Genomic DNA, 16,625 nt, shown 5'->3' on the forward strand with positions numbered 1-16,625 from the left:
CCCTGTCCAGGGGGGATCCCCCCACAAGCCCCGCCCCTCCAACCGCGCCGGCCAATAGGAGCGCGGAGGGCCGCACCGCCGGCCAATGGCTGAGGGAACATACCCGACCCGTCGTGGCCCCGCCCACCAATCAGAGGGCGAGCTCCGCGGGAGAGCCCCAGCTGGCGAAGGGATGGGCCCCCCAAAATGGCGACCCACACCAATCGTTTCTATGGCGCGCACAACACTGTAATAATAATGATAATAATTTTGGGACTTGTTTGGGAAATTGGGTACTTCTGGACATATGTCTGTACATATTTATTACTCTTTATTTATTGGGTACTTCTAGACATATGTCTGTACACATTTATTACTCTTTATTCATTTATTGGGTACTTCTAGACATATGTCTGGACACATTTATTACTCTTTATTTATTGGGTACTTCTAGACGTATGTCTATACATATTTATTACTCTATTTATTGGGTACTTCTAGACATATGTCTGTACACATTTATTACTCTTCATTTATTGGGTACTTCTAGACATATGTCTACACATTTATTACTCTTTATTCATTTATTGGGTACTTCTGGACATATGTCTGTACATATTTATTACTCTTTATTTATTGGGTACTTCTAGACATGTCTGTACACATTTATTACTCTTTATTCATTTATTGGGTACTTCTAGACATATGTCTGTACACATTTATTACTCTTTATTTATTGGGTACTTCTATACATATGTCTGTACATATTTATTACTCCTTTTTGGGAACTTCTAGACATGTCTGTAGACATTTATTACTCTTTATTTACTTATTGGGTACTTCTAGACATATGTCTGTACATATTTATTACTCTTTATTTATTTATTGGGTACTTCTAGACATATGTATGTACATATTTATTACTCTTTATTGGGTACTTCTAGACATATGTCTGTACATATTTATTACTCTTTATTGGGTACTTCTAGACATATGTCTGTACACATTTATTACTCTATTGGGTACTTCTAGACATATGTCTGTACACATTTATTACTCTATTTATTGGGTACTTCTGGACGTATGTCTGTACACATTTATTACTCTATTTATTGGGTACTTCTAGACATATGTCTGTACATATTTATTACTCTTTATTTATTTATTTATTGGGTACTTCTAGACATGTCTGTACATATTTATTACTCTATTTATTTATTGGGTACTTGTAGACATATGTCTGTACATATTTATTACTCTATTTTACTTGTACATATCTATTCTATTTATTGTATTTTGTTAGTATGTTTGGTTTTGTTCTCTGTCTCCCCCTTTTAGACTGTGAGCCCACTGTTGGGTAGGGACCGTCTCTATATGTTGCCAACTTGTACTTCCCAAGTGCTTAGTACAGTGCTCTGCACACAGTAAGCGCTCAATAAATATGATTGATTGATTGTGAGCCCACTGTTGGGTAGGGACCGTCTCTATATGTTGCCAACTTGTGCTTCCCAAGAGCTTAGTACAGTGCTCTGCACACAGTAAGCACTCAGTAAATACGATTGATTGATTGTTAAGCGCTGGGGAGGATACATGGTGATTATGTGGGGCTCACAGTCTTAATCCCCATTTTACAGATGAGGTCACTGAGGCCCAGAGATGTTAAGTGACTTGTCCAAAGTCACACAGCTAAGTGGTAGAGTCAGAATTAGAAAGGTTCTGGCTCCCAAGCCCGAGCTTTTTCCACTGAGCCACACTGCTTCCTGCTATTAATCATTTTTATTGAGTCCTACTGTGCACAGTACACAGTGAAGCAGCATGGCCTAGTGGATAGACTATGAATCTGGGAGTCAGAAGGACCTGAGTGCTGTATGACCTTGGGCAAGTCACTTCCCTATGCCTCAGTTATCACATCTGTAAAATGGGGATTAAGGCTGTGAGCCCCATGTGGTACATGGTCTGTATCCAACCTGATTAGCCTGTAACCTTGGTGTTATCCTTGACTCCTCTGTCTCTCATTCATCCCACATATTCAAGCCATCACTAAATCCTGTTGGTTCCACCTTCACAACATCGCAAAAATCCGTCCTTTCCACTCCATCCAAACTGCTACCACTTATCCTATAATAATAATAATAATGATGGTATTTGTTAAGCACTTACTGTTCTAAGCACTGGGGGGATACAAGATGATCAGGTTGTCCCACGTGGGGCTCACAGTCTTAATCCCCCTTTTACAGATGAGGTAACTGAGGCACAGAGAAGTGACTTGCCTAAAGTCACACAGCTGACACTTGGTGGAGTCGGGATTTGAACCCGTGACCTGTGACTCCCAAGCCCGGGCTTTTTCCACTGAGCCACGCTGCTTCTCTATCCTGCCTTGATTACCGGATCAGCCTTCGTGCTGACCTCCCAGCCCCATGTCTTCCCACTCCAGCCCATACTTCACTCTGCTGCCGGATCATTTTTCTACAGAAATGTTCAGGACATGTTCCCCCACTCCTTAAGAAACTCCAGTGATTGCCAATCCACCTCTGCATCAAACAAAAACTCACCACTGAAGTTCAAAGCACTCTATCACCTTGCTCCCTTCTCCCTCACCTTGCCACTCTCCTATTCATTCATTCAATCGTATTTATTGAGCGCTTACTGTGTGCAGAGCACTGTGCTAAGCGCTTGGGAAGTACAAGTCGGCAACACATAGAGACGGTCCCCACCCAACAGTGGGCTCACAGTCTAGATGGGGGAGACAGACAACAAAACAAAACATATTAACAAAATAAAATAATTAGAATAAATATGTACAAATAAAATAGAGTAATAAATCCATACAAACATATATACATATATACAGGTGCTGTGGGGAGGGGGAGGAGGGAGAGAGGAGGGAGGGGGCTCGGTCTGGGAAGGCCTCCTGGAGGAGGTGACCTCTTGGTAGGGCCTTGAAGGGAGGAAGAGAGCTAGTAGTAGTAGTAATAGTAGTAATATTAATAGTTATAGCAGTAGTAGTGGTGGTAATAGTAGCGTTTAGAACAGTGCTTTGCACATAGTAAGTGCTTAATAAATGCCATCATAATAGTAGTTGTAGTAGTAGCTGAAGTAGTAGAATTGCAGTAGTTGTAGCATAGTAGTATTTGCAGTAGTAATAGCGTAGTAGTTGTAGCAATAGTAGTTGAATTTATTTATTATTTATTTTATTTTGTTAGTATGTTTGGTTTTGTTCTCTGTCTCCCCCTTTTAGACTGTGAGCCCACTGTTGGGTAGGGACTGTCTCTATATGTTCCCAACTTGTACTTCCCAAGCGCTTAGTACAGTGCTGTGCACACAGTAAGCGCTCAATAAATACGATTGATTGATTGATTGAAGTAGAGATGCAATAGTAGTAGTAGTGGTAGTAGTTTAGCAGTAGTCGTTGAAGTAGTACTTCCCCCTTCTCTCCTTTCTAGACTGTGAGCCCACTGGTGGGCAGGGACCGTCTCCATATGCTGCCAACCTGTACCTCCCAAGCGCTTAGCACAGTGCTCTGCACACAGTAAGCGCTCAATACGATTGAATGAATGAAAGTAGTAGTAGAAATATAGCAGCAGTATGAGCAGTTGTAGCACTAGTAGTACGCAGCCCGTGTACTACACTCCTCTAATGCTTTCTCATCCTTCCTCCGACTCGTCTGTCTCACCACCATGCATGCCTGGAATGCCCTACCTCCTCAAATCCAACAATTACTCTTCCCTCCTTCAAAGCCTTATTTGAAGGCCCATCTCCTCCAACAGACTTCCCTGCTAAGCCCACCTATCCTCTTCTCCCACTCCCTTCTGCGTTGCCCTGACTTGCGCTTTATTCATCCCTCCTCCCAGCCCCACAGCACTTCTGTGCATATCTAATTTATTATTTATTAATAAATAAAATATAAACAAACTCAGGATTATTTATTAATGTCTGTCTCCCCCACTAGATTATAAACTCGTTGTGGGCAGGGAATGTGTCTACTTGTTACACTGTATTCTCCCAAGCACTTAAAACAGTGGTCTGCACACAGTAAGCACACAATAACGAAGCAGCGTGGCTCAGTGGAAAGAGCCCGGGCTTGGGAGTCAGAGGTCGTGGGTTCTAATAATAATAATAAATAATAATAATAATGATGGTATTTGTTAAGCGCTTACTATGTGCAAAGCACTGTTCCAGGCACTGGGGATGTTACAAGGTGATCAGGTTGTCCCACGGGGGGCTCACAATCTTAATCCCCATTTTACAGATGAGGTAACTGAGGCCCAGGGAAGTGAAGTGACTTGCCCAAAGTCACACAGCTGACAGTTGGCGGAGCCGGGATCTGAACCCATGACCTCTGACTCCAAAGCCCGTGCTCTTTCCACTGAGCCACGCTACTCCTCCTAATCCCTGCTCCGCCACTTGTCAGCTCTGTGACTTTGGGCAAGTAACTTAACTTCTCTGTGCCTCCGTTCTCTCATCTGTAAAATGGGGATGAAGACTGTGAGCCCCACATGGGACAACCTTGATTACCTTGTATCCCCACCCCCAGTGCTTAGAACACAGCAAGCGCTTAACAAATACCAACCTTATTATTATGATTGAATGAATTAAAAAAATGAGCTTGCACCTTCCCCAATGCTTAGTACAGTGCCTGGCTCATAGTAAGCACTTAATACCATTTTTAAAAAAGTGCTTCTCCCCCTTCTCTGCTCATCAGAGTGAGGAACTAATAATAAACAGGCCCAAGGCCAGGCCCCACAGCCATCCTGCCCCATGGTCGGAAACAAACTCAGGAAGGAAGTGCTAGTGTCAAGGCATGGCAACTTTGTGTCACTCCTCCTCATGCCTATTTTGCCCTGGTAAAACAGGGACAGTGGGCTCTCTGACTCCCAGGACTAGTAGCCACGACTATAGTCGGAGGCTAGGCCTCATCCCTCAGGCCTTTAATAACAGTCACCTAGAGGGACAGGGTGAGGGAAAGCACCACTGGCCTGTCCCTTCTGTCTCTGGAGGGAACTGAAACTGGTTTAGGAGATGCAGCAGTGTAGGCCAAAGCGGGCCTTGGCCTGAATTTAGTTGTAATTCTATTTATTCTGACAGTTTTGACACCTGTCTACATTCATTCATTCATTCAATCATATTTATTGAGCGCTTACTGTGTGAAGAGCACTGTACTAAGCACTTGGGAAGTCCAAGTTGGCACATGGAGAGCTGGCAGGCCTGCCAGCCTGCGACCTGGGCAGAACGAGCATAAAAATGAAGGTTACATCACCCAGGACTGATCCTGTGTTCCATCAGCCTGCTGTGGACTCATTCATTCGTATTTACTGAGCGCTTACTGTGTGCAGAGCACTGGACTAAGCGCTTGGGAAGTACAAGTTGGCAACATATAGAGACGGTCCCTACCCAACAGCGGGCTCACAGTCTAGAAGGGGGAGACAGACAACAAAACATATTAATGAAATAAATAGAATAGTAAATATGTACAATATAGAGTAATAAATCTGTACAAACATATATACAGGTGCTGTGGGGAGGGGAAGGAGGTAGGGCTGGGGGGATGGGGATGGGGAGGAGGGGGAGAGGAAGGAGGGGGCTCAGTGTGGGAAGGCCTCCTGGAGGAGGTGAGTTTTCAGTAGGGCTTTGAAGGGAGGAAGAGGGCTGGCTTGGCGGATGTGCGGAGGGAGGGCATTCCAGGCCAGGGGGAGGATGTGGGCCGGGGGTCGACAGCAGGACAGGCCAGAACGAGGCACAGTGAGGAGGTCAGTGGCAGAGGAGTGGAGGGTGCGGGGTGGGCTGGAGAAGGAGAGAAGGGAGAGGAGGTAGGAGGGGGCGAGGTGATGGACAGCCTTGAAGCCAAGAGTGAGGAGTTTCTGCCTGATGCATAGGTTGATTGGTAGCCACTGGAGATTTCTGAGGAGGGGAGTAACATGCCCAGAGCGATTCTGCACAAAGATGATCCGGGCAGCAGCGTGAAGTATAGATTGAAGCGGGGAGAGACAGGAGGATGGGAGATCGGAGAGCAGGCTGATGCAGTAATCCAGTCGGGATAGGATGAGAGATTGAACTAGCAGTGTAGCGGTTTGGATGGAGAGGAAAGGGCGGATCTTGGCGATGTTGCAGAGGTGAGACCGGCAGGTTTTGGTGACGGACTGGATGTGAGGGGTGAACGAGAGTGGAGTCGAGGATGACACCAAGGTTGTGGGCTTGTGAGATGGGAAGGATGGCAGTGCCGTCAACAGTGATGGGAAAGTCAGGGAGAGGGCAGGGTTTGGGAAGGAAGATAAGGAGTTCAGTCTTGGACATACTGAGTTTTAGATGGCGGGCAGACACCCAGATGGAGATGTCTTGAAGGCAGGAGAAGACGCGAGCCTGAAGGGAGGGAGAGAGAGCAGGGACAGAGATGTAGATTTGGGTGTCATCAGCGTAGAGATGATAGTTGAAGCCGTGGGAGCGAATGAGTTCACCAAGGGAGTGTAGATAGAGAACAGAAGGGGACCAAGAACTGATCCTTAAGGAACCCCTACAGTAAGGGGATAGGCGGGGAGGAGGAGCCCGCAAAGGAGACCGAGAATGAACCTCACCGGTTTTTAGCTGAGATGCGGTTAAACCTGTGGGGCAAGATTCACACCCAACCCCTGCCCAGCAACTCGGGAGGCCCGCGAGCCATTCATTCATTCACTCACTTGTATTTACTGAGCCTTTACTGTGTGCAGAGCACTGTACCAAGCACTTGGGAGAGTACAATATAACAATAATCAGACACATTCCCTGCCCACAAGGAGCTTTCACTCTAGAGGCTATCCAGAGGCTAGACCTTGTCCCAGAGTGACAGACTCATAGCACAGAGGGCTCAAAAAGATTTTATTCCAAATTTGGGGACTGTAGGGAGGAGGCAGGGAACAGGGTGGGCCTTCTGTCACCCTGTTCCAATTCATCTGGACGCCCCCGACCCACACTTTCAAAACCGGGCTTCTGTCTCAGAGAAGGAGACGGGGGAGCTGCCGGTCAAGACGGAGGAGCAACAACGGAGAGGGAGAGGTGGGCCCGGCCCTCCTCTAGGAGGTAGAGTCGGAGGCTTCGGAGCTGTCTTTGATGTCTGTGCTCTCGGTGGCCTCGCTCACCTCACTCACGTCTTTGCTGTCCCCACTGTCCTCAGCCAGGCCCCCTCCGCCCCCAGCCGAGCACTTGTCATCCCGGCAGCAGTCGCCCACGTGGTTGGTCTTGTGATCCACCTTGTTCTCGATGGAGCCCAGCACCAGGTGTCGGCCCTTCTCCTTCAGGTCCAGCTGCTTCTTCAACTGCGGGGGAGGGGTGTTGAGGGCGCGGAGGAGAAGCACAAGGAGAGATTCAGGGGAATTGGTCGGGGGTTGGACAGAGAGGCAGTTCTAGCCTCTCATCTCGTGAATGGAGCCACGCCCCACCCGTTCCCGCCCCTACCTCGTCGGCCATCTGAGTCAGATCCCGCTTCATGGCATAGGCATCCTCCCCGTCTGCGTAGTACTTGGGCTCCACCTCACTGATCCTGCAGCGGGGCGAGGGAGAAGAGACGGCTGCAGATATGGGAGGGTCAGCGGGGGAGAAGAAACAAGCAGGGTCCTTCTCTAGGCCCCGGGAGTCCCTGTCGAGGTTCCGACTCTCCTTCCCTCCCCAAAGGCCTTCAGGGTCTGGGGGGAAAATGGGACAGATGCAGTTTTCCCTGCCCCTCCCTGAAGGCGACATTGTTTCCCCCCAGCACCTAGGTAAGGGGGCTTTAGCTACCAATGCCACATATCCTCTTTCCCACCCTCTCCCTTCTGCGGGGAATACCTCCACTGCCCCGATCCCCCATCTTGAGCCTCGAGGAGGAGGGGGCGCAGAGACGAGAACTCTGTTTTAACCTGACGCCGACGCCCCCTCGCCCCGGCAGTTCTCCTTCTCACCCCTCCATCCCCGCCAACCGTCCCCAGGACCGATGCGGGAAGTCCCACGCCTCCTTACTGGAAATTGAGAGTGTTGGAGTAGAGATGCAGGGCAGCACGGTTACTGCGAAGAGAGGAGAGAGAAGTGAGTAGTATTGAAGGGAACGGGGAATCTCCATCCACCCCCAAGCCAGGCATCTTTCATTCATCCCTGCCGTGTCGGGGCTGTGCAGAAATGCCCCCCTCCTCACCTCTTCCTGACGTGGAGTGAGACGTATTTGGCATTGAAGTTCTCGATCATGGCCCGGGAGGCCTGGTCCATCAGCTTCTGTGCCAGCCCTAGGCGCCGGTGGGAGCGTTTCACTGCCTGGGGAAGGACGGGAAGAGGGCATTGTGAGGGGAGTGCTCCTAGCCCAACCCCTACCACCCACCACAGGAACTGGGTCTGGCTCCCAGGCCCCTCCGCACATCGTGGGGAGAGCAGGAAGAGGAGGAGGCAGGTTTAGGGGTCTGCTTCCAGCTTCACCCAGCACTGGCTCCTTTAGCAACTGGGAGGGCAAAGCCCCAAGCACCAGCTCCATTTTCCTGGGTCCTGGCCCAAGGTTCAAGCCAATGGCTGGATACAGCTAATGACCAGCCAGTTTCCCAATTTTCAGAGTCAGGAGTAGGGGGCTCACACACACCAGGGAAGTGATATGTCCATGGGGAACATCGTCTGGATCTTCCTCCCTACGGGTGTAAAATGAAAGGGTCACAAGATACACATACAAACACCTGTGTATAAACACATAGATAAACACTGCTAAATCCGCCCTCTCCTCTCCATCCAAACTGCTACCACATTAATAGGCTTTGGAGTCAGAGGTCATGGGTTCAAATCCGGGCTCCGCCACTTGTCAGCTGTGTGACGTTGGGCAAGTCACTTACCTTCTCTGGGCCTCAGTTCCCCCATCTGTAAAATGGGGATTAAGACTGTGAGCCCCCTGTGGGACAACCTGATCACCTTGTAACCTCCCCAGTGCTTAGAACAGTGCTTTGCACATAGCAAGTGCTTAATAAATGCTATCATTATTATCATTATTAATACAACCACTCATCCTATCCTGCCTGAATTACTGCATCAGCCTCCTTGCTGACCCCCCAGCCCCCCGTCTCTCCCCACTCCAGTCCATACTTCACGCTGCTGCCCACATCAACATCATTTTTCTACAAAAACGTTCAGAACACGTCTCTGTCCCAAGGTGACCCTGGGGTACCGGCCATCTCAAGGTCAAATGCTATCTCGTGACCACCTAATACAACAGGCGGAACTCAGAAGTGAGGGTGGGATACCGCTCCCGCAATCGAAACTGCTAGATTGGCAGCCCAAGCTGGGAATACAGAAGGTGTCCCTCACCCCCGTGCCAATCAAATTAGGTATGGGGTGGGGGGTGGGGGGAAGAGATTGGATAAACTGAGGCCGAAAGCTGGAACGGCGCAGGAGCACAGGTGGGAAATACCTGTCACCTCTGACTTTCGGGGGAAGAACACCGAGACACGTAGCAACAGGAGGATGGGCCGCAGCAGCGGCCCACGTGTCTTTCTCTGCCCAGAAGGCCAGATGCCCGCTCTACAACCAGAACCAACACACTGAGGAAAAGGCCGCGGGACGGGTGAGTGTCTCTCTGAACGTTCGCGGGAAGGAGTCAGATGCCCCGCTACGGATGGGGAACGTAAGTGGATTCCTCCCATGTGGGGAGAGCACAAGGTGAGAGCTAGCCGCCCACCACGTGCGCGGGGAATGGAATGGATTCCTCCCATGTGGAAAAGTAAGTGGATTTCTCCCGTGTGGGAAAGTACGTGGATTCTTCCCAAGTGGGAAGTGCACACGGGTGAGAGCTAGCCGCCTCACCCACATGCGAGTAACGTATGACTGTGTCCCTCCCATTAGGGAGGCTCTAATATTACTAATTGATTACATTCCTCCCGAAAGGGAAGTTCAATCCATTGCGCCTAAACAATTAAATAATTCAATTCACCTCGCAGAATAAATTTTGTATAAAACTCAGGCTTTCCGTCCCCCACCTCTCCCTCCCTCCCTCTCTCTCTCTCTCTCTCCCTCTCTCTCTCTCTCCACCAATTACTGAACGAACCTGTCCCCAGGCGACGGGTGACAGTCTCCCCACGCCTCAAAAAACTCCAATGGTTGCCCATCCACCTCCACATTAAACCAAAACTCCTATCCATTGGCTTTAAAGCATGCGATCACCTTGCTACTCTCCTAATACAACCCAGCCCGCAAACTTGGATCCTTTAATGATAACCTTCTCACTGTGCGCTGATCTCGTCTATCTCACTGCCGACCCCTCACCCATGTCCTGGCCTGGAATGCCCTCTCTTCTCAAATCTGACAATTACTCTCCCCTCCTTCAAAGCCTTCTTGAAGGCACATCTCCTCCAAGAGGCCTTCGCCGACTAAGCCCACCGTTCCTCTTCTCCCACGCCCTTCTGTGTTGCCCTGATTTGCTCTTAGTTCTTCCCCCCACCCAGCCCCACAGCACTTATGTACATTCATTCATTCATAGAAGCAGCGTGGCTCAGTGGAAAGAGCAGGGGCTTTGAAGTCAGAGGTCACGGGTTCAAATCCCGGCTCCGCCAATTGTCAGCTGTGTGACTTTGGGCAAGTCACTTAACTTCTCTGGGCCTCAGTTACCTCATCTGTAAAATGGGGATGAAGACTGTGAGCCCCCCTGTGGGACAACCTGATCACCTTGTAACCTCCCCAGCACTTAGAACAGTGCTTTACACATAGTAACCGCTTAATAAATGCCATCATTATTATTCATTCATACAATCGTACTTATTGAGCACTTACTGTGTGCAGAGCACTGTACTAAGCGCCTGGAAAGTGCAAATCGGCAACATATACAGACGGTCCCTACCCAACAACGGGCTCACAGTCTAGAAGGGGGAGACAGACCACAAAACAAAACAAGTAGACAGGTGTCAATACCACCAGAATAAAAAAGATTATAGCTATATACACATAATTGATAAAATAGAGTAATATAATGCACATATTATATAAATAATATATACTATAAAGTAATATAATGTACATACTGTAATTTATTTATATTAATGTCTGTCTCCCCAGCTGTAAGCTCGTTGTGGGCAGGGAATGTGTCTATTATCATATCAAGTGCTTAGTACAATGCTGTGCACATAGTAAGCGCTCGATAAATACGAATGAATGAATGAATATGTGTCCAAGCCCCAAGAAGCCAGGAGAGGGAACGGCAGCTGCTGGGCCGGGGGAGGCTCAAAGGGGTTAGGGTCTTGTGGGGAGAACCCAGGTGGGGAGGAAGAATGAAGCTGAGGGTCACCATCTCCAGACACTGGGGCACAGAACTCACATCTTGGCCAGGACGTAGCCCACAATCTTCCCATTCTCATCTTCAGCAATGTAGGAGAGCTGAGAAAGACAGCGAGTTGGTTAGACCTCGATATAATCTGGCAAGAGGCTCCCTGGGGATCTGCCTCCCAAAATACGGGATCCTCACCACCTCTGAGCCTAGGGCGCAGGCCAGAAGGAGGATCTCCTTGTCAGCTCTGGGTAAGAAGCTTCATCTCTTTGGGCCTCAGTTTACTCCTCTATAAAAATGACTGTCAACTCCTCAGGGCCACAGATGGAAGATAAACTTTCCAACTTGCCCTCCTTTCTCCTCCCCGCGCTGTCTACAGCACCGCCCAAGGGGAGACAGGGAGGAGTGAAAACGTATCCTGACAGCATCATAGTTCGTCCGTCATTCTTTAGGCTTGCCTTATCTCCTAAGCCTGACAACAGTCGCCAGCATCGGGGGAGAATGTTAGAGTCCAAGGATTTGGTTCTCAAACGGCCCTGACAGAATGATCCGAGTGTGCAGGCTTGCCAGGACTTAATTAGAGAGACTGATCACGCCCAAGGGAGCTGCTCACCTTGGCGTAGCTGGCTGAGGGAGGCGCCCATTTCCTCCTGGCAGATGCCAGGCTGCCTTGAACCTGCCCACCCGAGCAGGATCACACCCACCCAACACTTCATTCATTCGTTCTTTCATTCATTCAGTCAGTCGTATTTACTGAGCGCAACACCCACCTGAGGCCAGGACAGGCCATGGTAGAAGTAGTATTTCATCTGGTAGTTTTCTGGCAGGCACAGCAAGTTGCAGTGCTGCATGTTCATCAAGTCCTCCGGCTGCAAATGGGGTGAGACACATCAGCACCTTTAGATTTACCAAGAAACCCTCAAGGAAGGAAAGGACCTGGAGTGAACAGGGTTGGTGGACTCTCCTCCTCCTTCCCAGCCCCCAAACCAACCAAGCCTTGTGCTAATGACGACTGTAGTATTTGCTGATGATGATGATGGCATTTATTAAGCGCTTACTATGTGCAAAGCACTGTTCTAAGCGCTGGGGAGGTTCAAGGTGATCAGGTTGTCCCACGTGGGGCTCACAATCTTAATCCCCATTTTACAAATGAGGGAACTGAGGCCCAGAGAAGTGACTTCCTCAAAGTCACACAGCTGACAATTGGTGGAGCCGGGATTTGAACCCAGGACCTCTGACTCCAAAGCCCGGGCTCTTTCCACTGAGCCACCCTGCAAACACTATGTGACAAGCACTGTTCAAAGTTGTGGAGTAGATACAAGCTAATCGGGCCACACAAAATCCCTCCCACACATAAGGCAAACATTCCCCTGAGACTGAGGAGAGGTTTTGGTCAGTCAATCATATACTCAACCAAGTGCTTAGTACAGTGCGCTGCACACCGTAAACGCTCAATAAATACCCTGCCCACAACAAGCGTACAGCCTAGAGAGTATAGAAGCAGCATGGCATAGGGGATAGAGCACGGCCCTGGGAGTTGGAAGGTCATGGGTTCTAATCCCGGCTCCACCACTCATCTGCTGTGTGAACTTGGGCAAGTCATTTCTTTGGGCCTCGGTTACCTCATCTGTAGATTGGAGATTGTGAGCCCCTCATGGAATAGGGACTGTGTCTCCCACCCCACCCCATTTGCTTGTATCCATCCCAGTTTCTGACATATAGCAAATGCCTAATAAATACCATCGATTATCACTTAATCGATGGTATTTATTAGGCGCCCAGAAGCAAAACCCACGTTTCCAGTCCTGAAGGAGTTCACATTCCAATGGGGGCTGACACACTGTGGGCTCCCATCTTCAAGACCTGTCTAGAATTCACTGTGGGTAAGGAACGTGTCTACTAGCTCTTTTACTGTACTCTTCCAAGTCCCTAGTTCAGTGCTCTGCACACCGTAAGCACTCAATAAGTACCACTGATGAGCTCCTGGGCTTTGGAGTCAGAAGGACCGGACATTCATTTGTACGTACTGAGCCCCTACTATGTGGAGAGCACTATACTAGGCGCTTGGGAGAATACAACAGACACATTCTCTGCCTAACAGTCTAGAGGCTCGCCTACTTGTCTGCTGTGTGACCTTGGACAAGTCACTTAACTTCTCTGGGCCTCAGTTACCTCATCTGTAAAATGGAGAATGAGACTGTCATCATCATCATCAATCGTATTTATTGAGCGCTTACTGTGTGCAGAGCACTGTGTGTCTCTCCTCGCCATCCCTCCCACCCCATTCCGATTTGCTTGTAATGATAATAATGATGGCATTTGTTAAGCGCTTACTATGTGCAAAGCACTGTTCTAAGCGCTGAGCACTGTTCTAAGCGCTGGGCACTGTTCTAAGCGCTGAAAAGTGAAGTGACTCACCCAAAATCACACAGCTGACAATTGGCAATTTCTCTGTCTCCCCCTTCTAGGCTGTGAGCCCACTGTTGGGTAGGGACCGTCTATGTTGCCGACTTGTACTTCCCAAGCGCTTAGTACAGTGCTCTGCACACAGTAAGCGCTCAATAAATACAACTGATTGATTGATTGGCAGAGCAGGGGTTTGAACCCATGACCTCTGGCTCCAAAGCCCGGGCTCTTCCCACTGAGCCACCAGTGCGTGGCATATAGGAAATGCTTAAATACCATAATTATTATTTAATCAATCGATGGTATTTATTAGGCGCCCAGAAGCAAAACCCATGTTTCCAGCCCTGAAGGAGTCCACATTCCCACGGGGGCTGACACACTGTGGGCTCCCAACTTCAAGACCTGCCTAAGCACACTGTGGGTAAGGAACGTGTCTACCAGCTGTTTTATTGTACTCTCCCAAGCGCTCAATAAATACCACTGATGAGCTCCTGGGCTTGGGAATCAGATGGACCTCGATTAATTAATTCATTCATACGTATTGAGCCCCTACCGTGTGGAGTACCCTATACAACGACACTATAACAACAAACAGACACATTCTCTGCCCACAACAACCTAATAGTCTAGAGGCTCCGCCACTTGTCTGCTGTGTGACCTTGGACAAGTCACTTAACTTCTTTGGGCCTCAGTGAGCTTACCTGTAAAATGGGGATTAAGAGTGTGAGCCCATGTGGGACGGGGACTGTGTCCGACCCGATTAACTTGTATCTACCCCAGCGCTTAGAACAGTGCCCGGCACATAGTAAGAGCTCAAAGAATAGCATAATTACTATTATTATTATCTGCTTCCCCGCAACTTGTCCCCCAAAATACACACACACACCCCTCCGATTCCTGCAGCTTCCAAGCTCCTGCGGCCTCGCCACCGCCCCAAATAATAATAATAATGACGGTATTTGTTAAGCGCTATGTGTGAAGCACTGTTCTAAGCGCTGGGGGGGGAACAAGGTGATCAGTCTGTCCCATGTGGGACTCACAGTCTTAAGCCCCATTTTACAGATGAGGTAACTGAGGCACAGAGAAGTTAAGTGGCTCGTCCAAGTTCACACAGCTGACAAGTGGCGGAGCCGGGATTCGAAGCCATGACTTCTGACTCCCAAACCCGCGCTCTTTCCACTGAGCCACGAGCAAGGGCTTTGGGGTCAGAGGTCAAGAGTTCAAATCCCACCTTGTACTTCCTAAGCGCTTAGTCCAATGCTCTGCACACAGTAAACGCTCAATAAATACTACTGAATGAATGAATCTAGGCTCTGCCAATTGTCAGCTGTGTGACTTTGGGCGAAGTCACTTAACTTCTCTGGGCCTCAGTGACCTCATCTGTAAAATGGGGATGAAGACTGTGAACCCCCCATGGGACAGCCTGATCACCTTGTACCTCCCCAGCACTTAGCACAGTGCTTTGCACATAATAAGCGCTTAACAAATGCCATCATTATTAGATGAGAAGCAGCGTGGCTCAGTGGAAAGAGCCCGGGCTTTGGAGTCAGAGGTCATGGGTTCAAATCCCGGCTCCGCCACTTGTCAGCTGTGTGACTTTGGGAAAGTCACTTCACTTCTCTGGGCCTCAGTTCCCTCATCTGTAAAATGGGGATGAAGACTGTGAGCCCCACTTGGGACAACCTGATCACCTTGTATCCTCCCCAGTACTTAGAACAGTGCTCTGCACATAGTAAGCGCTAATCAATCAATCGTACTTATTGAGTGCTTACTGTGTGCAGAGCACTGTACTAAGCGCTTGGGAAGTACAAGTTGGCAACATATAGAGACAGTCCCTACCCAACAGTGGGCTCACAGTCTAAAAGAGAAGCAGCGTGGCTTCAGAGAAGCAGAAGTCTTCAGAGAAGCAGCGTGGCTCAGTGGAAAGAGCCCGGGCTTGGGAGTCAGAGGTCATGGGTTCGAATCCCGGCTCCACCACACGTCTGCTGTGTGACTTTGGGCAAGTCACTTAACTTCTCTGTGCCTCAGTTCCCTCATCTGTAAAATGGGAATTAAGACTGTGAGCCCCACGTAGGACAACCTGATCACTTTGTATTCCCTCCCAGCGCTTAGAACAGTGCTCTGCACATAGTAAGCGCTTAATCAATCAATCAATCGTATTTATTGAGCGCTTACTGTGTGCAGAGCACTGGACTAAGCGCTTGGGAAGTCCAAGTTGGCACCATATAGAGACAGTCCCTACCCAACAGTGGGCTCACAGGAGAGCTCACCTCCTCCAGGAGGCCTTCCCAGACTGAGCCCCTTCCTTCCTCTCCCCCTCGTCCCCCTCTCCATCCCCCCTTCTTACCTCCTTCCCTTCCCCACAGCACCTGTATATATGTATATATGTTTGTACAGATTTATTACTCTATTTATTTTACTTGTACATATCTATCCTATTTATTTAATTTTGTTAGTATGTTTGGTTTTGTTCTCTGTCTCCCCCTTTTAGACTGTGAGCCCACTGTTGGGTAGGGCCTGTCTCTAGATGTTGCCAACTTGTACTTCCCAAGCGCTTAGTACAGTGCTCTGCACATAGTAAAGCGCTCAATAAATACGATTGATGATGATGAGACAGAGAACAAAACCAAACATGCTAACAAAATAAAATAGATATGTTTATTGATAGATATGCTTAACAAGTGCCATCATTATTATTATTATAAGGGGCGGGATTTGAACCCATGACCTCTGTTGCCAACTTGGACTTCCCAAGCGGTTAGCACAGTGCTCTGCACACAGTAAGCGCTCAATAAATACAATTGATTGATTGATTGATTCCATCATTGATCCACTGATTGAGCCACGGTGAATAAAAGCGGTCACCTCCCCTCTCCCGGGCCGTCCCCCGATCTTCTTACTCTGGCATTGCGGATGTTCATGGCCGCGCCGTCGGCTCGCCTCAGAGCAGAAGCCGCCGCCCGCGAGCGAGGCCGCCGCCGGCCACGTGGGGGCGGAAGGGAGCGAGCTC

The 16,625-nt window shown here is 49.0% G+C and overlaps 1 protein-coding gene across 1 annotated transcript; it reads right to left on the reverse strand.

The window, feature by feature from the left end:
- Positions 1–6,809: 6,809 nt before the first annotated feature.
- Positions 6,810–16,619, reverse strand: NAA10 (N-alpha-acetyltransferase 10, NatA catalytic subunit). The gene is made up of 8 exons (XM_038748061.1): positions 16,516–16,619; positions 11,980–12,078; positions 11,261–11,319; positions 8,549–8,594; positions 8,117–8,232; positions 7,945–7,989; positions 7,405–7,489; positions 6,810–7,265 (listed from the first exon to the last, which is right to left on the reverse strand). Exons 1-8 carry the CDS (start codon positions 16,534–16,536, stop codon positions 7,023–7,025), a joined length of 714 nt encoding a protein of 237 aa, XP_038603989.1. The 5' UTR covers positions 16,537–16,619; the 3' UTR covers positions 6,810–7,022.
- Positions 16,620–16,625: the final 6 nt, after the last annotated feature.

This window comes from Tachyglossus aculeatus, chromosome 6, assembly GCF_015852505.1.
Source record: "Tachyglossus aculeatus isolate mTacAcu1 chromosome 6, mTacAcu1.pri, whole genome shotgun sequence".
In the NCBI taxonomy this organism is placed as follows: domain Eukaryota; kingdom Metazoa; phylum Chordata; class Mammalia; order Monotremata; family Tachyglossidae; genus Tachyglossus; species Tachyglossus aculeatus.

Excerpts from the sequence above, each read along its gene's own strand:
- NAA10 (XM_038748061.1), bottom strand. The coding sequence starts at position 16,536 with ATGAACATCCGCAATGCCAGA. Across the intron at positions 11,320-11,979 it reads ATGGCCTGTCCTGGCCTCAG|CTCTCCTACATTGCTGAAGA; the intron begins GTGGGTGTTGCG and ends TGTCTTTCTCAG. Across the intron at positions 7,990-8,116 it reads TCACTCCACGTCAGGAAGAG|TAACCGTGCTGCCCTGCATC; the intron begins GTGAGGAGGGGG and ends CTCTCTTCGCAG.